The sequence below is a fragment of the Oryza brachyantha genome, chromosome 12 (assembly GCF_000231095.2).
Source record: "Oryza brachyantha chromosome 12, ObraRS2, whole genome shotgun sequence".
In the NCBI taxonomy this organism is placed as follows: Eukaryota; Viridiplantae; Streptophyta; class Magnoliopsida; order Poales; family Poaceae; genus Oryza; species Oryza brachyantha.
In genome coordinates, this window is record NC_023174.2 from 1,644,825 (window position 1) to 1,671,360 (window position 26,536).

At 41.4% G+C, this 26,536-nt stretch overlaps 3 protein-coding genes and 2 pseudogenes across 4 annotated transcripts; 1 reads left to right on the forward strand and 4 right to left on the reverse strand.

Annotated features, from left to right (window-relative positions):
* Window positions 1-3,112: 3,112 nt before the first annotated feature.
* LOC102720568 (calmodulin-like protein 2) lies at window positions 3,113-3,418 on the forward strand. The gene has a single exon (XM_006664263.1). It carries the CDS (start codon window positions 3,113-3,115, stop codon window positions 3,416-3,418), a length of 306 nt encoding a protein of 101 aa, XP_006664326.1.
* A 3,692-nt stretch (window positions 3,419-7,110) lies between these two features.
* Window positions 7,111-11,712, reverse strand: LOC102720843 (phosphatidylinositol 4-phosphate 5-kinase 6-like). 2 transcript variants are annotated; one of them, XM_015842983.2, is made up of 8 exons: window positions 10,283-11,712; window positions 9,753-9,920; window positions 9,479-9,644; window positions 9,278-9,394; window positions 8,998-9,191; window positions 8,385-8,476; window positions 8,227-8,281; window positions 7,111-7,804 (listed from the first exon to the last, which is right to left on the reverse strand). In XM_015842983.2, the coding sequence occupies exons 1-8, from the start codon at window positions 11,602-11,604 to the stop codon at window positions 7,513-7,515; spliced, it is 2,406 nt and encodes an 801-aa protein (XP_015698469.2). In that variant the 5' UTR covers window positions 11,605-11,712; the 3' UTR covers window positions 7,111-7,512. The 2 variants fall into 2 exon arrangements, with proteins under 2 accessions (XP_015698469.2, XP_040385482.1); XM_040529548.1 differs by having other exon boundaries at window positions 9,278-9,644.
* Window positions 11,713-14,103: 2,391 nt separating this feature from the next.
* On the reverse strand, window positions 14,104-16,899 carry LOC102701125 (annotated as a pseudogene).
* A 1,453-nt stretch (window positions 16,900-18,352) lies between these two features.
* On the reverse strand, window positions 18,353-22,027 carry LOC102721128 (annotated as a pseudogene).
* A 2,089-nt stretch (window positions 22,028-24,116) lies between these two features.
* LOC102721412 (UDP-glycosyltransferase 75C1) lies at window positions 24,117-25,814 on the reverse strand. Its single transcript, XM_040529529.1, has one exon. It carries the CDS (start codon window positions 25,758-25,760, stop codon window positions 24,270-24,272), a length of 1,491 nt encoding a protein of 496 aa, XP_040385463.1. The 5' UTR covers window positions 25,761-25,814; the 3' UTR covers window positions 24,117-24,269.
* Window positions 25,815-26,536: the final 722 nt, after the last annotated feature.

Below are 26,536 nucleotides of genomic sequence, written 5' to 3' on the forward strand. Positions count from 1 at the left end.
ACTTTTAGTAAGTAAATCCACTCCATTTCCAATAACTTCAACTAACAGACAATGTTGCTGGCTACAAAATATTATTGAGACTATTAAAAGCAACTATCAAAGGGTGGTATTTGAAATGACATATTTGTAAATAGAAAAATAATTTATAAATAACAAATTTATATACGTATTCTTAGCGATTTAAAAGTCAAGCCTGAAAAATAAACTTTGGTGAAAAACCCCAAAATCAACTCTAAATTTAAGGTTAAAAAATTCAAATTTTAGCTTATAAGCATAAACAGAAACGAAAATATGAGGGTGCAGATATCATCCAAAAAGAAGACATGTTTACAGTCACCTACTTTCCAACTACAGCCTAGTCTTAAACATTTTCTTATACTTATCAAGCTCTTCCAAAATTAAGAACCAACCAATTTTGAGATCTGAAAAAAAAACCTCTCTATTCAAGTACTTCCTTTTCAACAACTCTATACAGTGGCTACCTCTTCCACACTTTTAAATAACACAATAGTCAAATATAGTTCTAAAAGTCAACATCATCAATTAAAAGAAGGTGGAGAGAGTATATATTGTTTGGTTTTTTAAGGAAATATTTCATGATCAATCAATTAATTATAATAGTGTTTTGAACATTGAAAATCTTTCATGATCAATCACAATTTCATAAATGTACTATATATTTTATAAGTTTATTATAGTACAGAATTTAGCATCGCCTTCCTTTTGCTTCTGCTTATGCCTATAAAGCAAAATTTGAATTTTTATCCTTAAATTTTGAGTAGATTTTGGATTTTTTTATTGCAGTTTATTTTTCAAATTTGGCTCTTAGATCACCAAGAACACATATATAATATATAAAAGTGTTATTCATAAATTATTTACCATTTGCAAATATGTCATTTTGATTTTTCCTGAAAAAGTAAAACAATCACACTCATGTCCTAAGCCACACGTCAAATATGGCAAAAAGTTAAATAATATATATTTCTGACGAGAAAGAAACTAAAATATCAAGCTAAGAGCATTATTGTATTTTCTTTTGCAAGTATGGTGTTTTATTTAAAACTACAAATCTGTTAACATATTTTAACCTATAAATCTAGCCACGTAATGGTGCAGGCAGCCCAGCTAGTTCTGATGGTATTATCTTTGTCTGGAGAACCAAGGGCAAGCCACCGATCCCTCAATTCCGTTCTTCTGGATCATTACTTTCTGCTTCGGTTCTAAAATGTGTCTACATTAGCTAGAAACCTATAAAATGCTATTGCTGAGTATGTTTAGTGGACATAGAATCAAGGTTAGTGCCGTTAAGTAGATCTGCGTAATGCATAAACCCGCAGTCTGAATCTATAGCATATTGTTTTGAGGCAATACCTATATTTCTTCAATTACTCGTAATAAAGATCATGAACGGTACAGCACGCCATGACCCATAAACTCACTTATCCATACTGGTTGGCTCATGGGCTATATTTGCCTATTGGGCTTGGTTAAGTAAAACAAATTTCTTCTTTTCGTATAAACCAGCATGGTCGCCCGTGCATAATGGCATAATGCATGGGTAGCATCATTATAAATGGTATCTATACTAGACTAGTATTTTGGTTTGAAATTTCTGAAATTTTGGTAACTTCAGACCCCCCCCCCCCTTCCACATACCGAAATATTTTGCCAGAAAATTTTCATTTTTAATTTTGCAAATTTTACTCAAATTTGACCAAAATTTATTTAAACTATGAATAATTCCATACAAAGTTTTTTGAATTTTGGTCATATCGGTGCCCCCTGAAATAATTACCGAAACTGATATATTGCACCAAAGTCTATACATAAGCTCTTATCTTGATATTAATTATTTTTTTAATTTTTAATTCAAATTTTGGATTTTTCTAAATTATATTTCTACATGGAAATTCATTTTAATTTTCCTTATTTTTTAAATCCTAATTTGTATATTTGTATTCTAAAATATAATTGTGCATAAACTCTTTTCTATATAATATTTATTTTTAGTTTAAAATTTAGATACTTCTAAATTGTATTTGCACGTCGTTTGCTTCTCTTAATATTACTTATTTTTAACTAAACTTTTAGATATTTCCAAACTTGTATTATAGATGGATTCATTCCTCAATATTAATTAATTTTTAATTGTTAACCCGAATTTTTTATTTTTCTAAGTTGTATTTACACATTGAGTCTTTTTTTACTATTTTTACTTTTAATTCTGGAATTGAAATGTCTAAACAGATTATATTTTTTTATTAATATGGGATTTTCTAGCCCACGAGAAGAAATGTGGTGGCTCTTTTAATGCACATTAGATACCTTTGTGCATGTTACAGTCCTGAAAAAGCGAAGCGAAGGGCAATGTAATCACAGATGAGTTGGGGCCAATATGAATGAACGAAGTTCTAAAATCATAGCCTAACTTTGGACTTCTTCAGTATTCACATAATTTCACACTGAAGAATGAACGCTTTACAGACTGGTATGACAATTTTGACTCGATGTTCGCGTAAGCTTGTGATTTCCTGATTTCTCATTGCCCCTGTTGATCTTTAGTATTAACGTTTTCCGAAAACGCGTATAGATCCCCGTCTCATTGTATTCGAGTAACTCAAGCTGTTTGTCTGTTACGACTACTGCTCAACTTGCAGTTAGGTATTTTGTGTACATTTAATAGTTAATTTTGCAGTTAGGCATTCAACCCATTTTGTCCTTTTGGCCAATTCTCGCTGAACTCTTGGTGTTATTCCTGCCTCACGTTCATGTCTTTTAAACTTATAAATAGAAATGACCAACCAGTTGATGCGTACACTATAAATCTGAGAAACCACACTCTATTCATGCAGTGTTAGTAGCTCAAATTATCGTGCATTTCGTAACATTATCTTTCTTCTTTGTTGCAGCCATTACGGTCACTGTTGCTGTTTGTCTGTAAACATGTTCACTAGAAGTCTGCTCCTCCAAATAACGAAGTTGTTCCTGCTACCTCTGAATTTTCTTCTCAGCGACAACCACCGTGCATAGTGCCAACGCCGATCATCTGAACATTCTGAAAAGGGAGCAAGAACAGAGCTCACGCATGCATGGCGATGTTGCTGTGGTAATGGCAGAGCTTGGGCTCTGCGTCAATGAGGAGGGCAAGGAGCGACACCTGGTAGACGGGGCTCTCGCGTTGCTGGAAGAGAAGCACGCGAGCTGGGAAGAGCTAGAGGAAGCCTTCGGCGTGTTCGACTGCGATGGCGACGGATTCATAAGCCCCATGGAGCTACACAATGTGATGGCAAGGTTAGGTTTGCAACAGGACGCTAGCCACGAGGAGTGCGAGAGAATGCTCCACGTTTTCGACAAAGACGGCGATGGAGTGATCGACTTCGAAGAGTTCAAAGTCATGATGCAAGGAGCTGTCTGAGTATGGTTCGGTTTGTTGCTTTGCAAGTAATGGTAGCTGAGCTGAACCATTTTGGTGTTGCTTAATTACGTTGGTTTCTGTTTTGTTACTGATACAGCTTTGCCAGTATGTCTCATCTATATATATCAATTTGCCGAGTTCCTCCCTATCACTGTTTTGATGCACACGACACTAATGCATCGTCATATTTTTTTAGTGATTAGTACATTCAGGACTATATCCGTAGATTGACTAATTTCATTAAGCTACATCTTGGTATAATTATAGCACTAAATAAAATGGGCCGGTTGTCGAATCAATAAAGAAGTTGGGCCGGATTCTCCACATGCTAAGTTAGCGAGCCGACTACACCCCAGAAGCTCTGTCCTGGTAGGCCGGTAGCGTCAGCCCATTATATTTGGTTAGAAGAAAAAAAAAAGAAAAACCAAATTTTTTGCCATAGTGTTGACGCAATGGCTTCATGAGTGGCAGCACCGTGTCAAACACCCGCTAAACCGCTATAACATAACTTCCTAAATTTGTTATCTGAATTTTCTGTGAACAAATCACACCATGTACAGACCAACCCCAATAATGCCGGTGCACTGTACAGAATTAGCATTTGGATTTTTTTTTGGGTCTCCTGTGCATCTACGAGAGCTCGACTTGCGGAAAATGTTACCTGATGTAAATTTTTATCCGCTGCTGTTGTTTTCATACGTGCATTGTACACAACAGTCTTCGGCTGCACGCACGTACGAAAGAGGAACCTGGGCGTTTCACTGATCATCTAACAGTGCAAACAGAATTATATGGACCATGATGAAACATGCATGATCTTTGCATGTTTTTTATCTGACACGAACAGACTAAACTAGTGCATGATCATGAAAAGTGTTTTTTTATTTTTTTTATTTTTTGCAAGGAGGTAATATGATAATTAAGTTTGATATCTAACAAGATTCCATGATAACTAATTGCAGGTGACATGTGAATTTAAGCTGAAAGTTTCCAAATATGAGGTTTAAAGTTTTAAATTTGAGGCCGAAAGTTTTAATTTGGATTTGAAAATTTTGAGCCGAAATTAGGAAGTTTTGATGTCACGTATCTTGGCCCCATCTCTGATTAGAGCCACCAGCGCGTGCTAATCAGCAAAAGCAATTAAAAGAAATCCTCACCAATGTATAGAGGAATATTTCATGCCTTTGTATTATAGACGAGTGTACGCATCCGATTCCAATTCTTCTATGGGAACACATTTTTTACTGTCAACAAAGAAAACATAAATCATTGAACCATGGCATGTACAAGCTAGATTGTTGGAGCATGGTATCCTACCTCCCCTCCTATTTGGCCGAAATTCTACAAGCAAGTGCAAGTGAAGAGTACACTGTGTACACAAGATTACATACTAACGTGAAAGCAGGAAAAAAACGAATGGTTTTAACTCTGAACCAAGGATAGAAAATTTGCTGCACCATGACGTGGAAAGAGCTCAATGGTTGCACCACTGCTCTAGTTTTGTTTGTTTTTTTTTTGCTACGACTTGTAGAAGTTGAATTTAAATATGCATGTTTGTGAAGTGATATAACTCATATTAATCTATCTTATCAATTTTTTTTATATTTTTTAATAATAATTTAGATGGCATACAAACACACGGGTATACTAAGAAACTATTTCCCCTCTAGTGTGTTAATGCGTACGTGCAAATGAACAAGTCGGTCAATGCAGTCAACACTAGCAAACCCCCACAAGTGTACTAGTCTCGTCTCTCGTGTCGTCCTCGGTGGTTCTCCAGTTCTTGCCGCGACGAAATCAGCACAGACTCGGTCTTGCAGTCCACTACTCTTCTGAGAACTTGGCATGAAAAATCCTCCGCGAAGTCGACGAGGCAACGACGCGCTCCCAACGCGCAGCGGCGGAGGTGCAATTTCCTTGTCTTGTGCGCAGCCGCAGCGACGCGCAAATTTCCTGTGATTTTGTTGCCGCTGCCTACCGGCCGGAGTCCATGGATGCATCACACAAAAACGCTTCGTAGTTTACTCTGCACTCGTCGTCCTCCGCCCTAATCGGGACAAAAATGGAGTGCAGCGACTCTTGTCACTTGTCAGGTCGTGAAACTGGCATGGAATCCGGTCGTACGCCCTGCGGGTGTGCGTGATCCTTGACCTCGTCGGGCTCATGGGCGCCTTCGCCGCCGGCAGCTGCAGGAACGTGAAGACGTCCATCTACGTCTTCGTCTTGGTGTTCGCCGTTCTGCTCTGCATCGCGTTCCAGGTTGCGCTGGTCGTGTCGGAGTCGCTGCGACGTCTCGTGGAGAGCCTCCTCGCCCATCTGGTGCCGCTCGAGGACGACGCCGGCGAGCGGCTGCCGCGCGCGGCCGGCGACAGTCAGGGCCGCGACCTGTGGGACGAGAAGCTGCCCAAGTACCTGCTGCTCCTCGCCGCGCTCTCGGCGGCCGTCGCCTACCAAGCGGCGATGAGCCCGCCGGGCGGCCTCTGGGACGAGAGCCAGGTCAGCGTCCACACCCCCGGCGACCCCGTTCTTCTGGGCAGCTATCCGCGTCGCTACAAGGTCTTCTTCTACTGCAACGCGACCTCCTTCATGGCGTCGCTGGTGATAATGGTGTTGCTGCTGATCGAGAGGGTGAGCAACACCCGGCCGGCGCTGCTGGCGCTGCACGCCGCCATGATACTGGACCTGTTTGGCCTGATGGGCGCCTACGCCGCCGGAAGCTGCAGGAGGGTGACGACGTCTGCGTACATCTTGGCATTGGTCATCGGTGTCTCTGCATACATTGTTGTTCTGGTTGTGGCGTCCATTGGCGTGGCGAGATGGGTGAAGAGGATCATGGACAAGCTGGGGGAGAGGCTCACACGCTGCTTCTCCCTTGAAGATCTGTAGAACCTGACGACATGTCTGCATCTCCCAATCCCAGATGACTGGTGATCTTTTACTGAGAGAAGGGTGTTTTTCCTAGGATTTGTATTTTTTTTCCTGGGATTTGTATATATTGTAGTTCTCTGTTCACCATTGTTTCTGAATTTACTTTACGGTTTTTTCTACCATACTTGAAAAGTATTTTGAGGTAAAAAAAATTATTGTAAAATTATGGTACCTGAAAAATATGGTATCACTTTTTCAAAGATGTTAAAAAAAAACGAGATTTGTTTTGGTCCAACAAAAAGTATCTCGAGGTACTCAAGGTACCAAATTGTTTTCCACCATTGAATCTAACTAAGTAGGATGTGCACTGTTAGATCCAACGATCAGAAATAATTTGGTACGGCGAGATACCAGTACCTCAAGGTACTTTTATTGGATTAAAGCAAATCTCTAAAAAAAGCCCTTAAAGTCTTACTTTACTTACATAGGTTACATATATTTCTATACATAGCAATTTTATAGTCCTTAAGAAGGTACCAAGAGATATTAAAATTTTACACTGAAATTTTGGTACCTCTTGGTACCTATGTAGAAGGTATTAAATTTTACACTAAAATTTTGGTACTTCACAGTACCTACTCAAGTATTGTAAAATTGCTCTTCTGTACATTGTAGTTTTTGATCCGTTGATAGCATCTAGTTAATGTTTGGCAATTCTTGTACTCATCATTGTAATATCAATCTATCATAGCCTGTAAACCTAGTGGTTGTATGAAATAACATGCTGTAGGTTGACTAAAATATTCAAATTATCTTGGGGAGAATTTTGGAAGCCATTTCTTTTATAAAAGAAAGCAATACAGGTTACTAGGTTAAATTGATTAAGCATTGCTCGCATAACAACCATTTTGCTGAGGAAATAAGTAAAACTGAAAGAATTGTTACATGATCAGCAATTTCTATCCTACATCCTTTTCATGCCAATTAACATGAGTACAATTACACTACATCTAATTACTCTTGAGAATATTTGGAAAAAAATTTACAAAATCTGTACACCCATCAGAGGGGCAAATTGTCACACTAATTACGCATTACCATCTACAATAGAATGAATGAATGGTCTTACCTACAAAGAAGTCCTGGAAATAGCCCAAAAAGCATCCATCAGCTGATTGTTATGCTCTCTTCGGTAAAGAGTGTTCCATTTTGTCAAAATGCAGTATTTACTGTACATCTTCAGTAAAAGCCCTGTAAATGAAGTCTCTGAACCTTTTGCAGTACTGCTTGGGGTCAACAGCCGATATGGAGTTAGGATCATATTGCATAGATTTGTAGGCATGCTCAAGCTTCTTGCTGATATCGTAATCTTGTAAAATGTCAATGATTCCAAAGAACAGGATAACCTCCCGAAATTCTCCTGTAGGATCTCCAATAAACAGGGATTCACTATCAGGGTTCTTCACAACGCTCTCCACCCTTGAGGGCATGCTGATCCCTAGCTTGACTGGAGCTTTTCTGAAAAATTATAAGTAGCGTGTTACTTTGAAGTAATTATTTTTCAGTATTAACTCTTAAAGTGTACATAATACATAGGCTGCTAGGGGTTGTACCCTTTTATTCCCACTTTTTTAATGAAATAGCATCTTCTCGTGCGAGTTTCCTTTCAAAAAAAAAAAATACATAGGCTGCTAGTCAGTGCAAGAAGGCACTGTACTAGAAACTGCTATTATGAAAGCTTCTTTAGTGGTGTCCTGAATAATAGAGCTTCTTGAGATGAAAGCAGGCGACATTTCTTCTTTTCCGTTCAATAATTTATTCCAGAATAGAAGTTTAATAGATCGGATGAAAAAATCATCACATTTCTTATTGTATTTAACTGAAATTAGCCTACTATAAAAATGTTTTACAGCCAAATGCATAATGAATACACACTATACCTTTTATCCTCATCTTCAGGAGCAGTTTGAGGTGTCTCGTTGTCAGCACTGCTGTCTGTCACCATGAAAAATGTTTTTTCAGGCCCATGACTTAATATACATCTCTTAAAAAAATGTTACTAAAGTATTTCAATGCAATAATTATGGTGTGAACATATCTTTGCATTGGTCTTTGAAGTGAATGCCAACCAGAAGACTGTAATCCATGATTCTCTCTTGCTCCAGAAGCTCACAATCTTTGTCCACTTGCCTGGTATGAAAAACAAATGATTCCTTGCATATGTTTAAGAATGTCTGGACTGTGGTACAGACTGGCTATGGAACCTCAAATATACTTAAACTTTTGGACAAAGGAACTTTTAATAGAAGTAGTAAATAGAGAAAGGGGAACATCCTATGCATGCAACTTAGGGATAATTTTTGGAGAAATGAATTTCTAGTACAAGTATTACTAGAAAGAGCAACTCTCCGGTGCATTTTACTGGTAGTATTATACTACCAATAGAAAAAGGATATTTTTGTACTTTGTTAATTGTTTAATTAGCAGCATTTTATAATTTTGTTTTTTTCAATAAAGATCACAACAAAAATGACGATATTACCCTTTCAAATTTCTACTACACGTAATATTATTAGTAGTATAATTTAATCATAGCCGTCCGATAAAAATGATCAACGGTATAGATCAAATTCTACTACAAGTAATATGTACCGGAAGAAAATAGAGAAAGGGGAGCATCCTATGCATACAATTTGGGAGAGCAAAATTACCTGCAGAAGTCCTGGAACCATGCTCCCTCTAACCGGAAAATGAAATTGAGATCAAGGTCCTTCAGAGTGGTGGTTTCATCGATTTGATCAATGGGTTTGTCCGTCGTGCGACCATGTGAGGATCCTTTCAAATCGAAGCGTCTGTGGATCGCATAGTTGGAGCAGAAAAGATTCCCCATTATAACAAACCGAACCTGTACTTAATGGTAACAAAATCTGAGCAACTATCAGGCTTCAGCATTCTTTTTACAGGCTGATCAATTGTTCATAGTATGCTAACCTTTTTCTGAATAGCTCCTGTAATTTTAACGCAATGCAGACCAAAAAATTTAGTTACTAGAGTATTATCAAAAGAACGGACATGCTTATAATAGGCTGGAAGCATCCTCAGAAGCACCTGATCATAACAAAAAAAAAGTATAAATTCCAGGAAATGCTGAATCTTTTCTAAACTAGCTTGACAAGGAAGGATGGAGCTTACTTTAACTTCTGATTTCTTCATTGTTTTAATCATGTACTTGTCATCATTGGTGAAATAAAAGAAACTTCCACTTTTACCAGGAGATGAAAGCTCCAGCAGTGCATCATCCCCGCAGATGGAGATCATGTAATCTGCTGGATCGACGTCAAAGAGCTTACGCAAAGTCCTGAGGCAAAAATCATACATAAAAAATAACACCACTTTGGAAGATTCCAGCAAAAGATAATAGAATGAAGTCACTCTTATGTAAAAGATGATACATATATGTACAGACCTGAAAACTAATGGACAGTAGTCCTTCCACCGGAAATCACATGACTGGTGAGGAGGAGTATTCTTTGATCCTTCAGGAGGAAATCTTGTCCACACCTTCTCTTTGGGATCAAATGCTGATGCTTTAAGATCCAACGAAGTAGGTGCTGAATTCCTTCCTACTGCATGCCTGCAATGCAAAATAACATGAACAAGAACAATTTCCGATTAATCAGATTGAAAAGAGCATTGCATCAACATTAAGAAATTAACCAGTAGAACTAATCTCAGCCATTGATTAAAAATATTTTTTTACTTTGTTAATTAATTGATTAGTAGTATTTTGTAATTTTGTTTTTTTCGATATTATCCCTTTAAGTTTTTACTGCACCTAATATTGTCGGTATAATTTAATCGCAGCCATCTAATAAAAATAGCTCAACGGTGTCGACTAAATTCTATTGCCAGTAGAATGCACCGAAGACAGACCCAAACAACAAATAACATTATCTGTAATAACATTGTCAGACAGGAAACAAAGCATTGTACTACCTGATACCCAGCTGCAAGTTGAGCATCAGTTCGTAGTTCTTGTGGCCCTTGGAGATCGTCTCCCCCTGCTTCTTCCCCGGCCTCGGCGGCACCGGCGCACGCATACACGACGGCGTCCGCAGCCATGACCTGTCGCTGCGACCCTCCTCGCCTTCCTCCACCTCAGCCAGACTCAGGCAGTCCAGGTCGGACGACACGCTGCTCCTCCTGTTCACGCTCGACCTCCTCCCTTGGTCGGCGCCAACCTCCGGCGGCCTCCACACCGGCTTCTTCATCACGGGATCCACCCCTGGCCATGTCACTACCTTCTGCGACGGCAGCAGCGACGCCGTCTTCCCCTCGCACATCTCAAGCTCCTCGAGCAGCTTCGTGATCTCCTCCTTGGGTTCCCGGGGCACCGGCACCGCCGGGCCACCGGACGGCGGGTAGTACACACCCCTGGCCTGCGTCTCGCCGCACTCCTGACACCACAGGCCAATGTACATTCCACCGTCGGACCACCGGAACGTGCCCTGCCCCTTGGGCTTGGCGTCCTCCCACGCGCCGTCGTACCGGTCGCCGTCCGCCCATATCACCGTCCCGCGGCCGTGCATCTCGCCGGCCTTCCACGTGCCAATGTACTCGTGGCCGCCGCGCCAGATGTACCGGCCGTGTCCGTCCTGCAGGCCGTCGCGCCAGTGGCCGTCGTACACGTCGCCGTTGTCATACGCCTGCGTGCCGCGGCCGTGCCGGAGGTTGTTCGCCCACAGGCCGGCGAACGTGTCCCCGAGCTCGCCGATGTAGGTCCCTTGTCCGTGCATGTACCCGCCGTCGAGGTCGCCCTCGTAGATGGCGCCGGACGGCCAGGAGAACTTACCGCGCCCGGACGCGCGGCCGCGGCGCCACGAGCCCTCGTACATGCTGCCGTCCGTCCACAGGTACTTGCCGGCGCCGTGCGGGAGCTCCCCGCGCAGGTCGCCCTGGTAGAAGTCGCCGCTGGGCAGCAGCTGCTCGGCGTGGCTGGGCTCGCCGAGCGCCACCTCCTCCTCGTCATCGTCGGTGTCGTTGTCGTCGAGCACAGAGTCAGTGTCGTCGCCGTCGTCATCGTTGTACTGGTAGATGGTGTTCGACTTGGTGGAGGAGCTGACGGAGAGCGCGCCCAGGGTGGCGGGGTCGCAGGCTGCTGAGTTGGCGGCAGCGGCGCCGGCGGCTCCGTCGAAGGCGGCGGAGGAGGGGACGACGGAGCCGCGAAGGATGGTAGAGTATTTAAGCTTGCGGATGCCCGCCTCCCACAGCCGGCTGGCCGGGGGAGGGAGCTGGTTCGTCTTCTTCCCCGTCGCCATGGTGGGTGGCGTCCTCGGAGCCTAGCTCAACGCGGCAGGGTCAGAAGGACGGCGTGGCCGGAGGCGGGGCGAGGGCGAGGCTGTGCATGGCTGGCGATCGGTGGCGCGGGGGAGTGTTTGGGTTGATTGCATTGCGGGGAGGGGAGGGGAGGAGGGAGATGGGATTGGAGCGTTGGAGGCTGGGAGAAGTTGTCGGGGTGGATGCCGAGGAGACCTCGGGGGCGCAACATTTGGACACACGAGCGAGCGCTCCTGGTCTTGGGGACTTTTCAAATGTTTTTCCAGGGCAAAAGGCATCATTTGTCTTCCCAAGATTTAGGGGTGTTTTGATACTAATTTGAAGCATGTTTTGATATTAATTTAAAGTATTAAACATAGAATAATAAAAAAACTAATTTTATAAATGAGTGCTAATCCCCGAGATGATTTTTTAAAGCCTAATTAATCCATAATTAGAGAATATTTACTGTAGCATTACATAGGCTAATCATGGATTAATTAGACTTAATAGATTCATCTCATGAATTAGTCCAAGATTATATGAATGAGTTTTATTAATATTAAATGTTTACTATTTATAATAAATATCCAAATATCCAATGGGACTTTAGCGCCTTGTCCCAAGCAGGCCCTTAGCACGTTGACTTACGTTTTGGACACGGATCGCACCGTGCAATGGTCAGGTCAAACCGTAGACCGTCGTTAGGACATGTACAATAGTATAAACAGTATAGACGTCTGCTGTCTATTTGATAGATAGAGACAGCTAAATAGACAACATGTACAATAGATTGTGTATTTGGTTGTCTATAGCATATTTAATACATCATTTTTTATATTTGTATTTGTTACATGCAACCAATGCATGAAGTATTTCTCTATAAAAAGTTTACATGCAACTTAGGAGCACGTGTCCAAGCAGTAGACGAACGAAGAGACGACAATCTAGTTTTTCTTGAGTTAATGATGCCACGTAGGACGAATAATCTGATGTGGACGCATATAGACAGCTGATGTATACGATTATACATGCCCTTATATTTTATACCAGAAAAGATGTCAGGGGTTGCACCAGATCAAATAATTTTAATCTATATTACTACCTCCGTTTCATAATGTAAGATTTTCTAGCGTATCCTAAATTCATATAGATATCAATGAATCTAGACATATATATAAACAATATACATTGGTTAATAGATGAATCTAAGCATAGTTAAAACATCTTACATTATAAAATAGAGGGAGTAATTGTTAATTGTGATTAATGGTTCGGATGCCCCTTTTTAATGGAACTCATGCCGATTTTTTTGTTTTACAAATATTATATCATAATTGTTCCAAATATAGTATACTCACTGCATTCCAAATTGATCATCGTATAAAAGAAAAGTATAAATCTCAAATTGATCATCATATAAAAGAAGAGAGCCTATTATGTATTAATTGTAATAAAAAAACTATTCGGTTCTAGCGCACATTAAATACTTACATGCATCTATCCAATCACATTTGATATGATTTGTAAATTTTAATTTTTGCATGCACACATATAGCTTGGGATTTGTGACTCTAGCTTTTTAATACTAATTAGATAGGTCATTGGTCTCTGTACCTGAGTCTTTTATGACGATCAATTTAGGATGAAGATAGGTCATTGGTCTCTGTACCTGAGCCTTTATTGACGATCAATTTAGGATGAAGTGAGTAGTACTTATTTCTATTATTTTTATAATTTTATAATATTTTTCATATTTTTTTACTTTTATCCTCGAATTAAAATGCTCACGGTTTTCTGTACAATTTTTTGGCCAAACCGTACTTCTTTTGCCCAAAACCGTACGGTTTTCCCGTCCAAACCACCGCCAGATTTGAATTTTAAATTTTTAAATTTAAATTTATCATGGTTGAAAACCGAGCGGTAACCACCCTAGCATCAGTGAGCGGTTTCGGTGGTTCCAACGGTAAATGGAACCCTGGTCTGAACAAATTAATTAGCACACCATTTTCATATAAATTATTGCTTTGTATGTGTCTAACTATTACATGTATACCTGAAATATGAGGTACATGAGGAGCGTCTCATGCTCTCATCTGGTTGATGCTACCAACTTACCAAGTACAGACACAGTTCCATAAAGTCGAAATTTGAGAGAAGAATAAACAGCATTACAGCAAGGAAGAAAACTAATGCTACAATTAATCTACAGTGACTCTAAATATAAGTATTTTGAGATTGGGTAACAAAGATGAGAAATCAATTTATAAACCAACAGATATAAGTCCAAATTAATGAACAATCCATAATATAACGAATAATTCAAATCCTGCTTTGTCAAACTTCATGTTGTCATATCATTTCATAAGACAACAACAACACGTCCGTTTCAAAATATAAACATTTATAGGATTTATATGTTATTCCAAAGTATAAACATTCTGGCACTATTCATAGTACTAAATATCACATTTAATCACTCTTCATTCAAAGTTCTTCCTATTTTATCTTCACCTACCCTTCCAGGTACATCTATTCCTTATTTATTGAGTGACACCATAGTATTTTCTTCTCAATCTTGATTTTTAACTAATAACTAGAAATGCTTATATGAGTTAGCACTTTCTTTCCTGCTTTCCAATGAAAAGGACAAACGAGAACATGCCTTAACTCATCATGATTCACCTCCAGTTCTCAACAGGTATACTACTTCATCTTTGCATTAGTTTGGCAACAGAATTTCCATGATTCACTCAACAGAGGCGCAAAGTACCTATTCACAGTTAAAATTGGGTTGTATCTATTAAACGTATTAGTAACTAATGAATTTAAAAGGCATGGTCTAGGATACAGGCGATCATATTTCATTAGGCTCATCACCCCATCCAGACACCCAATATGTGCTCAGGTTTCTCTTTCCACGTTCCAGCTATACCCACTTCAGCAGCCCATCATTGATGCAGCACCTGGAAGCTTGGGGAACTCAATACTCCAGAATGATTTCATTGCTCCTGGGAGTTGGGAATACCTCTTCTATGGTGGATACTTACATATCTTCAATCATGTTAATTTAAATAAGAATATAATTCTGCTCCAATATGCCCAACGTAAAACTTCAGCTTTTCTGCATGGATTACTCGCTGTGGCTGGAGCACAAAATGCATAATGAGAATGAGAAAATACACGGTGACATAACAAAAGCCCATGGAGTTTACTGACATAAAATACCTCCTGACATCGCTCAAAAGGACAACTTTTTAAAGGACAGGGAAGGCATACTAAGGTCTTGTTTAGTTCCCAAAAAGTTTCTCCAAAAACATCACATCGAATCTTTAGACATTTAAATAAAGTATTAAATATAGATGAAGCAAAAAACTAATTACACAGTTATATAAGAAATGCGAGACGAATTTTTTAAGACTAATTAGTGCATGATTAGCCATAAGTGCTACAGTAACCAACATGTGCTAATGACGGATTAATTAGACTCAAAAGATTCGTCTCGTGGTTTCTAGGCGGAATCTGAAATTTGTTTTGTAATTAGACTACGCTTAATACTTCAAATGTGTGTCCAAAAACTTGATGTGATATTTTTGCAAAAAAATTTTGAAAACTAAACAACCCCTAAAGAACACATATGTAGATGGCCATCCATGCATACCTATGATGTAACAGTTGCACCTATTTAGATGCTAGCTCCCAAGAACACATATGTCGGGTATGCCATTACATTGAGTGAATAAAACCAAGCAGGAGTTCAGCACATTATCTGAATTCGTGAACAGAGAGGACATTCATGAATCATGATACAGGAAAGCTCCCCTTTGCAATGTAATCGAGTTTAGCTTGGCCAATTTAATAACTAACACTTCTTTAATTATCATGAATGGTTCAGTGTAAAGTGTAAGCCCACAGGCCCAACTATCTAGCAGCACAAACAATTGTTGTTCCTTCTGGACAAATGCAAAGTCTGCAAACAAATAGTTTCCATGTACCTTCCAAGGATGAAGATTCAGCAAAAGTATTTTCAGCACAGAGTTAGATATGATCATCCAGCAGCGCAGTCTATGTAGATAATTCGGCATGTCCTGAAATGCCTCAGACATAAATGGTTACTGCAATTTTCTGCTCTTTCTTGCAATGTCGGATACAAAATTTTGAGATAATACCTACAGAATATAGTAGTCAATTATGCTAGATATTGAGGCACTTTAGTTTTGTTAAAGATTATTCCTTGCATCCTTTATAAAAACAACAAGGCATGTACCGTAGAACTAGCAGCTCTAGACTATGCTTCCAAAAGAGATCAAACCTTGGTCATTGGTGACGGTCATTATCCTCAGAAAGGAGCAAATTCCACAGAAGCAGTTCATACTGAGCTCCCTATGTCCTCGGACTGATCCACCAACCCGTTTATAGGCCAATTAAGCGGGTTGCCCACCGGGTTACCCACTTAATTGACTTATATACGGGTTCGCGGGCCAGCCCACTTACACCCCTACTTCAGGCACACCAATCCGGCATCCCATTCATCCCCTCCTCCTTCTTGATATCCTTCTTCTTCCTCATCTTCACTCTCGGTTTCATCGGTCGGTGCTGCACATGCTCGGCCTGAAAGGCCACCATCGCCCGGAGCACTTCCACCATTGTTTGCTAGATCTCTGCGCCGCTCCCCTCCGGCTCCAGCAGACGCAGGGCCCTCACAACGGCCTCCATTGTGCTCATGCACCCCTTGTGCGGCCCCTTCCTCACCACGAGCTCCGACTCAAACATGCTGTCACCGTCCACGCCGCAGTCCACGGGCAGCGACACGGGGACGACGAAGGAGGACAGGAACGGGAGGCTGGCGGCGTGCATCTCCTTGGCCTGCTTCCATGTCCCGTCGAGGAGCAGCAGCGTCGGGTTGGCGCGCGCGGCGGGAGGCGTGGACCGGCACCAGGAAGCGAGGTCGGCGGCGTCCGGCGAAGGGAAGAGCAGGAGGACGGGGCTCGGAGGGGAGCGAGCGATGAGGGGGGCGGAGGAAGGGAGGAGACGGCAGCCGGGGATGAGGCGGAGGTTGGAGAGGGAGCGTGCGAGCAAGGGGAGGGTGGAGAGGGGGTTGCGGCGGACAGCGTGCGGGTGGTGGAGGATGACGACGGCGGCGGAGGTGGGGAGCAGGGACGGGGGCAGGTACGGGCAGAGGCAGACGCTGGACAGGCGGCCGCAGCCGGAGTGGCAGACGGCGCGACGGGGAGGAGTCTGGTCGCGGTGGCGTCGCCGGGGGCGGCGGCGGCCGAGGGGAGTGTGTCAGAGTCCATCTCGGCTAGTAAAGCTGGGCGGGCTCCATTGTATAATCCTGGCCCATTTGGTCTCAAGACAGCCTGGCCCAGTTATCCTAGCCTGGGCCGATGTTATACTTGCTGCAATTAATCAAAAGAAGGATTTGTTCTTTTTTAGCACACAAGTTTATGCATTTTTCACATTAATATTTGAATAAACTATAGCACATGGCAGACATGAATAATAGAGGGTTAATATGTTAAACATCCAGAAATATACGACATTTTAGTGCACTGACAAAAAATCTTACAACAAAGAGAGGAGGAGAGAGAAAAAATAAAAAAAATCTAACACGCAGGACCCACCGGACGCCTTAGCAGTAAAATCGGTCAAAAAAAAAAATAGGTCAACACTACCGAGAGATCTATTTTGAACGGATTCTGTGAGTTTAGAAATACACATTTCTGTTATTACGATTAAGGGACGAAAAATAAAGTCACCTTCTAGTTCAAAATCTCTGGTGAACTTTTTCCGATTGGTGAACTTAAACATGCATATCTATTACGAAAAATACATATCCTTCCGATCAAACACCAACCAATGCTGGCAACTAGGGCTCTAGGAGTAGCTACACGAACAGTATAACTCTGCTATCCCCCCCCCCCCCCCAAAAAAAAAAAATCCTTTCAAATTGAACCCACCTTTTTTTTTTGACGGTATACCAAACCGAGAAATGTCCAACTTGTTTGAAACAAAAGAGGGGAGTATATGCCTCGTCGAGTGGTGAGACTATGGAGCGAGGTATTTTGAGCTAGTTCACATGTTTTTACGTTGCAGAAAACACTAAATTGTTGTTTTTGTCAGGATTCACAAAAAATGAACTGCAGTATGGTCATTTGACCAATTTAGCACACTAATCATTTATACATACCAACTACCCAAGAAACTATTATTCATATTAATTTTAGTCCCCACCTTCTTGGCAAAAAAGAAAAAGGAGGAAAATTATATGTCCGTGTCGACGATATGTATCAGCAGTAATACTACGGGGTGACTAGCGATGCACAAAAATTAATGGTAAGCAGTATACAAGGGGTTACCAAGGTTCATGCTTTCGATATACGAGATAATACCATACTACTGCTTAGGTGTTTGTATTTCGGTGAAGAATAGATTAACAATGTACTCGTCAATCTAATACAACGTGCCCTATGGGGACCCCCTCTGCCCCCCTTCTATACTGAGGAACAAGGTTATATATAAAAACTTAATCTGATAAGATTAAGGCCTATCCAACCTAATACAATAGAATCCGACAATTCGAATATTGCCGAACTCCTAACTGACCCAATAAAAGATTACACTTTCCTTCCTTGTCCAGTACCCCATTCCCTACACAAATACGTACAGGTTAAGGACACCACATATCCGGGTATCCAATAGTCTTTATTCAGTCCGATGTAAGGAAAGACATATATTACATAGTCCTGGTACAATCCAACTAAGAACAAAAGACACCTTGATTTGAATTTTGTTATCTGAAATAATTGAATTGGTAATTCCACTACATCAATTCTTGTAGGTTCTGAGATTACTTTGACTTTCTTTACCTAACTCTATCGTTGACTTAGCAAAGATTTGTAGACTCATCTCAGACTTTTCACCTCTTGTTGTCTCCTCACGTATTTTTTGTTTCAAATCATTTGCTCTTTCTCTTATCTTTGATGCTACCTCGTTGTCTCCCATGACAAAATCAATTCCCTTTGCCAGTTGAGTCCCAGCTATAATCCCTTTGTCATCACGGTACACCCTGGTGCCAACCCTCCATTTCTCCTCCAGCAAGTATGCAATTGTGGGTTGGTCTGACCAATTTGGGACTGCGACCATAGGCACACCAAGCGTCAATGATTCCAATGTCGAGTTCCACCCACAGTGCGTAACGAAACACCCAACGGACGAGTGTGATAGTACATCGAGTTGGTCACACCATTCGATCACCATCCCATTCCTATGGTCAGTGTTATCCACCAAATAGCTTTCCACCTCTTCGTCGCGCCCATCTTTCCGGACCACCCACAAATATGGCCTGCCACTCTCTTTCAATCCATGTACAATCTCTTGCAGTTATTGTTTACTATACGTCAGTACGCTTTTAAATGATATGTAAATTACTGACCATTACTGACCTTTCCTGCTGGACATCAAGCCACTCCATGTAGCTCTTTTTGTCCTTCTAAAATACCCTCTCCGTTCCTAAATGTTTGATGCCATTGACTTTTTATACACGTTTGACCATTCGTCTTATTCAATTTTTTTGAAAAATATGAAAAGCTATATATATGCATAAAAGTATACTTAACAATGAATGAAATGATATAAAAATAATTAGTAATTATGTAATTTTTTTAATAAAACGAATGGTCAAACGTATATTAAAAAAGTCAACGACGTGGAACGGAGGTAGTATATGGATTCTTTCTCTAGCAAAGTGGCCGGTGAGAAACACCTCCTTCAAGTATGGTTGCATGGCTGCGAGTGTGGTAGCCTCCAACTCGTTGAATGTGTTCACCAGAACCTTTGGCTTCTCCCTGTACATGAATTCAAAAAGCTCTTGAAGGCCATGGATGACGAACTTGGACAGGTCAGTGCTTGTTTTATCAACCAAAAAGGATGGCAAGCACTGCATGCGGAGGGGTTGCAGCCCAGGCAAGGCCACTTCATATGCCGGGTCGAAGGCATTCGACGCGATGAGATCTTTGTAGCCATGGTAGTAGTGGTAGTAGGCAGCAAGCACGGTGGCTGGCTGGTTCCAAAACACGGCGAGTGGGACGCCGTGCTTCCGAGCAACGTCGAGCACGGCAGGCAGCGCCATGGTGCACACGATGCATGTGACCGGCCGGCCACGGGCCGCGAGCCGGGAGATCACCGACGAGAGGCTACGGAAGCTTGCGCCGCGGCTGCCTGCGCTCTCATCCTCGGTGGGGATCGGCTTCGTTCTGCCGTCGTAGCCATCGGAGAACGGTACGTAGGAGATGACACCGTCGGTAGTCTCCTCGTCGGGGGAGGCGAGCGACGGGAACATGCGGCGGTGGGCGGCAACATGGACGGAGAGGGTGCACACGACTGAAGCGTCGATGCTGGCGAGGCGGTGGGCGAGGTCTTGTGCAGGATTGACATGGCTCTGGATGCCGTAAGCCACCACAAGGAAATGCGGGTGGTGATCATGGACGTTGCTGCTATGCTGCAGGTTTACTGTGTCATTCTTTGGAATTCAAGATCTCTGCAGAAGAAGATCAGAGATGGTAAGACTGTGTACAAAACTGGGATCCTCTAGTGTTAATTGGTCTGAGTGTGTGTGTGTCTATATATATATATATATATATATATATATATATATATATATATATGGGGCAACTTTCTGGTGGTAGTATTATACTATCAGTAGAAAAATAGTATTTTTTACTTTGTTAATTACTTGATTAGCAGTATTTTGTACTTTTGTTTCTTTTGCAATAAAGATCACATCAAAAAGAACGATATTACCCCTTTAAATTTCTTCTACACATAATATTATTGGTATATTGTTGGTAGTATAATTTAATCACAGCCGTCCGATAAAAATAGATAAATTTTAATATAGTAAAATACAACGGAGGCCGTCCATATATATATATATACACACGCGCACAAACACACACAGGGAAACTAGCTACTGGTCACAAATAGTGATGGAGCTATATCCACCTGAAGGTAGGACGTACGTTTGCAATTTCCTATGTATTTTCAGGAAGCATCGATGCATATATATAATTTTTAGTATCTAGGTAGATGATTTGTCAAGTATCTTTCCACATTTTTCAGCTACTGGCAAATTGATTGTATTGAGCTGGACTTGAGAGAGGTTGACATGCTGTTGTCGTCATTGACACATTGCGTGATCAGTGTTTACTCCGGAGTGTGAGTTACTTCCGTTTCTTGCGGATCAGAGGTGAAAGCGATGGAATGCATGTGATGTTAGCACTGACGTATTATGCTCCCTCTATTTCAAAATAAACAAAACTAATACTGGACGTGAAATGTGGTTGTTTGGTTGATGCCTAAACTTGGCATAACTAAGTTTATGTATGTTGTGACACGTGGCAAAAGTATGGCTAAGAAATAGTTTGTCATAAGTATGGCAATGTTAACTCTAGTTCTATGAGTATGATATGTGTGACCTAATGATAGGAAAGCGTGGCGTGACAAAGCTATGACATCAAAACAAACATACACCTAAAAAACTATGGTATGGCTAAAGTGTGGTGTGGCAAAGTGAATCAATGAACTAAACACCCTATATAATACTATGAATCTGGATAAACTTTTTGTCTAGATTTATAGTGCAAAAATATGTCTTATCCAACCAAAGGTTCTATTCTTTTACTAGACTTTTCTTAACTTTTTGCCTACACGCTTCTCGAACTGTTTTTTCAAAACGTTTCTATATATAAGTTCATCCTTTTATATTTCGAGAGTAGATTTTTGACTGGTTAATTCCATCATTATACTAACAAATAGTGATCATAAAAATCATATAATCGTTAATCTTTCATCTACTGTGACAAAAGATTGCAACCTATCTAGTGGAGAACAGGTTGCACATCATGAGTAGCGGTAAATTAAACAAAACCGATCATATATGTGTTCCTTGTTCTCTGGTGTCATGGCGTATAGTTTAGGCTATCATTAGAGCGAAAAAGACACAATATCGATATATTCTTCAACACTTGAGCATGACTATTGCTTAGGGCTCGACTGGACCACTGACCGAGAAAATCCCAACGTGCTCTGTAGCGACTATAGAGCAAGCTATTTTTGGTTAGGATTGCTCATTTAGGATTGACAATTTTCCCCATAGGGCGGACATAGTGGAGACCTGCACCAATGGAGCTAGGGTCGAGGCCCTGGGCACATCCGAGAACAGAATAGGGAGGGTAACTCACCCGTGGGGGATCTCGTAAGGCTTCAAAATACACCAAGACTCAATAAATAGCCCAAATATCTAAAAATAGGCTCAATCAATAGTTAAGCTTAAACTCTGATCTCATTCCCCATCCTACCATTCTTCACTAGTCCTTGCCCATTGCTGCCAACCTCTCCCCCACACCTCCCAGCCACCCCCGCCATCTCCCCCACACTTCCCAGTCGCTACTGCCATCTACCCCCATGCCTTCGAGACATTGGCACCACTCTCCCCCACACCTAGGGTGAACTTGGGTTGGGTATGATCGGATCATAACATTCCTGTCTTAACCCATATGTTATTTTGAATTCAGAACAGGGTATAGGTAGCTTCAGATAATATATCACTTGTCTTGTATTCTAATCCATATATTTTCTTAGAATCGGATTCTGAAACGGATATTTATTTATATGTCTAATCCACACACATATATAATCTATGAAGTTAATTAGAGTTTAAAAATGATACTTTAAGGGAAAAATATACAATACTACTTGTGAGATCATAATCACTATTTTTATCATGTTTATATTTGGACTCATAATATATTTTCATGTTTATATATGGGTCCATAATATATTTTATTACATATTTGATAATACGGTGCATGTGGGCGGATATAGCTCTTTCCATACCCTAGCCCATATTTTCTAACTGATTCAGGTTCAAACTCGGATTATTCAGATATCCATTTTTATTTTCCATATTCTTTCCATGAGCCTTGGGTCAGGCAGACATGTTGGAAATACGCGCACTGTTTTCACCACTACCCACACCTACATCTCCTCCTCTAGTCCTCTTTCATCGTGGTGACAGTGTTGAGGCTAGCCAGTGGGGGATGGCGGTGGGCGGCCAAGGCCGAGTGGCTCGGCCTCCTCCTTTTTAGTGACAGCAGGCAAAAGCAAGCGACAGCTCGGCCTCCCACTACATGCAAGATCAGGACTTCAGTCCATAGTCAGGGACGTAGCGGGGACAAGGGATAATCACCCTTCCCCAATCTAGGCCAGGGCCAGGGCCAGGGAGCAACACTGGGGGTCAGGGGCAGGGCCGTTCTATCCAACCTAGCCCGAACCCATCCTGTTGCCCACCCTATGCCCCTTGTTACCACGCAGCAAGATAATCCATAGTATGTTAGTCCAACGCCTGATTCTAAATATGTTGGAGCTTAATTTTTAGCGTAATCCATAATGTCATGCTCAAGCCTTTTTCTATGGTTGATACTTGATAGCACTACTTCGGTACTTATCCAAACCAATGGCTTGTATTACATACATATACTCATGCAAACTCACAAGCTAACATTTCTATACATGTATATCATGCTAAATCCAAGCATGACTTGTAGAAGAAGGAGCATCAAACACGGGTGAACGATCAGAAGATGGCCAGTGCACGACACTTACACATCAATGTGGACCACACCAAGACTACCATCACGTATTTTGAAAGCTCTATTTCAACTCCCCGCTATTGTGAATTGTCTTGCATTAACTTTCTACTATCATCTCAAATTCTCAATAGGTATGCAACGGATGGATGATTTTGACCGGCCAGATCCTTTTTTTTAATTGAAACGTGGTTCAGCACCACAATCATAAGCCCAGACAACCATAGAATAATTGATATCAATTTTACCGCCCGACAAATTAAAAAAACAGGACAAGCTATTATTAGTTATTTATCTACATTCATGTTTTTGAAAGAAATTAGCTACCACTAGGATCGAATTTGGCATTCTTAGTACAACGAATTTAGACACATATATATATATCTAGATTCGGTATACTAGAAAGTACAAAATCCGGTAATAGGTAGCTATATTTTGGGACATAGAGAGTATATAACATATTTTGGTGGTCATCGTTTGGGTGATTGAGGGAACCAGCAAAACAACAAATTAACAAGTGAAAAATAATTTTTGACTAAACCTTTTATACACATGTTCTTAGTAATCTAAAAACAAAGGCGGAAAAATAAACTACAATAAAAAAATTCCTAAAATCAACTTCATATTTAAGATAAAAAAATCCAAAATTTGGTTTGTAAACATAGCAGAAATAAAAAGATGAGGTTGTATGACTTTTATAAAAGTAACTGTTTTAAGTTTTGACCAAGTTTATAGATGAATATGGCAATGTTTTTAACATAAAACAAATATAATATCAAATATGTTTACACATTTAATAAAACTAATTTGGTGTTATATATGTTGTTATATTTGTCGATAAACTTAAACTTAAAAAACTTGGCTTTAGAGAAAAAACAAAACATCTCGTAATATGAAATGGAGAGATTGTAGACCTTTTAGAGATGTTGACAACTCACGAGGATCTAACAGTTCTAACTTCCTACAGTTCCATTCGGACAACAAAAACTTGATTTAATTAATACTCCTTTTTCACTACATCATTTATCATATGACGACATTATTTTGATTTCCTTACATGAATGTATCATTGTCTTGGCAAAGCTATGGAGATTTATCTTAGACGTTTCACCTTTGACTGCCTCCTCATGGATCTTGTGTTTGAAAGCATTTGCAGTCTCTCTTATTTCGATTGCTTTCATGCTGTTTCCCATGATAAATTCAACCCCCTTTGCTAGCTCTGTCCCAGCTATAACTCCTTCATCATCGCGGTACATCCTAGTGCCAGTCCTCCATTTCTCCTCCACCAAATGTGCAATTGTGGGTTGGTCTGACCAATTTGGCGTTGCAACTATAGGTACACCAAGCGCCAAGGACTCCAATGTCGAGTTCCACCCACAATGCGTGACAAAACATCCTACGGAAGGGTGGGATAATACATCGAGTTGGTCGCACCATTCAACCACCATCCCTCGATGGTCATCAATATTATCCACCAAATAACTCAACTCTTCATCACGCCCATCCTTCCGCACCACCCACAAATATGGTCTCCCACACTCCTGCATGCCATGTAATATCTCCTCTATCTGCCGTTTGCTATATGTAAGTACGCTCCCAAATGAAATGTAGACCACAGATCTCTCCCCATGTGTGTCAAGCCACTCCATATAGTTCTTGCTGTCCTGCTGAAACATGTGGATTCTTGCTTTGGTTGATACAGGAGGCATGTGTCCAACAGCAAACACTTCTTGCAAGTATGGCTGCAGAGCCGTGAGCGTGGCAGCCTCCAACCCAGTGAGTGTGTTCACAAGAACCTTTGGTTTCTCTCTATCCATGAACTCAAACAACTCCTGGAATCCATTGACGACCAAACGAGACAGCTTGTTGTGTGCCGCATCGACGAGGAAGGATGGCAAGCTATGGATGTGGAGCGGCTCCATCCCGGGCAAGACCACCTCGTGCGACGGGTCAGAGGCATGCGAAGCGACGGTCTCCCTGTGGCCATGGTAGTAGTGGTAGTACGCCGCGAGCACGGTGGCCGGCTGGTTCCAGAACACGGCCAGCGGGATCCCGTGCCTCCGCGCGACGTCGAGCACCGGGGGCATCGCCATGGTGCACACGACGCATGTGACGGGCCGGCCGCGCGCGGCGAGCCGGGAGACGACGGACGAGAGGCTCTCGAAGCTCGCGCGGCGGCTGCGCGCCGTCTCCTCGTCGGAGAGCACGCTGATCAGCTTGGATCTGTCGCCGAAGAAGCCGTCGGAGAACGGGGCGTACGAGATGATGCCGTCGGTGGTCTCCTCGTCGGGGGAGGCAAGCGACGACGGGAACATGCCGCGGTGGGCCGAGACATGGGTCGAGAGCGTGCAGGTGACCGAGCCGTCGTCGTCGATGCGAGCGAGGCGGTGGGCGAGGTCTTGCGCAGGGTTGATGTGGCTTTGGATGCCGTAGGCTACCACGAGGAAGTGCGAGGATGGTAGTGTCCTGAGGTCATTGGTGGTGCGATGTGGGTTGGCTGCGTTTGCCATGGAAGGAACTTGAGTTGTTTAGGATGAACGTACGTGTTTCAGATAAGATTTATTGGTTTGATTGGGTCTCCTCTAGTATGCATAAGAGAGTCTGATATATATTAATGGACTAGCTAGTGATCGACCAGAGGTTTAGGTACTATATTACTATCTCCGTCCCTAAATATTTAACGACGTTGATTTTTTATATGCGTTTGACTATTCATCTTATTCAAAATTTTTTATCAAATATGTAAAGCAATATATGTGCATAAAAATATATTTAACGACGAATACAATGATATAAAAATAATTAATAATTATGTAAATTTTTGAATAAGACGAATAGTCAAACACGTATAAAAAAGTCAACGGTGTCAAAGACAGAGGGAGTAATTAATTGATTGATTAATTAAGCTTCAGGAAGCACGTGCATGCCTTTCCTTAAGTGCATCTGGCTAGATGTTATCAAGTATCTTTCAATACTTATATACCGAGTCAGATCTGCTGTTGTCACTGATCAGTCCAAATTTAGTACTGTCGGCGTCTGATTAGCTAGATTTGGAGATTTCTTTTGCGGACACCAATGGCATACATGTGATGTTAGCACTGACGCATACTCATGTGTTCTATATTACCAAAACTTGTCGCATGCAACTCCAGGTGATAAACGTACTCCATATTCTAACTATTTAGATGGTGTAATTTTCTCATAAGTTTTTAAGATTTTTCTAGATTACCCAGTTCTATGATAGTTATTGGAGGACATATACACGGCTAAATTAACTATTATAAAT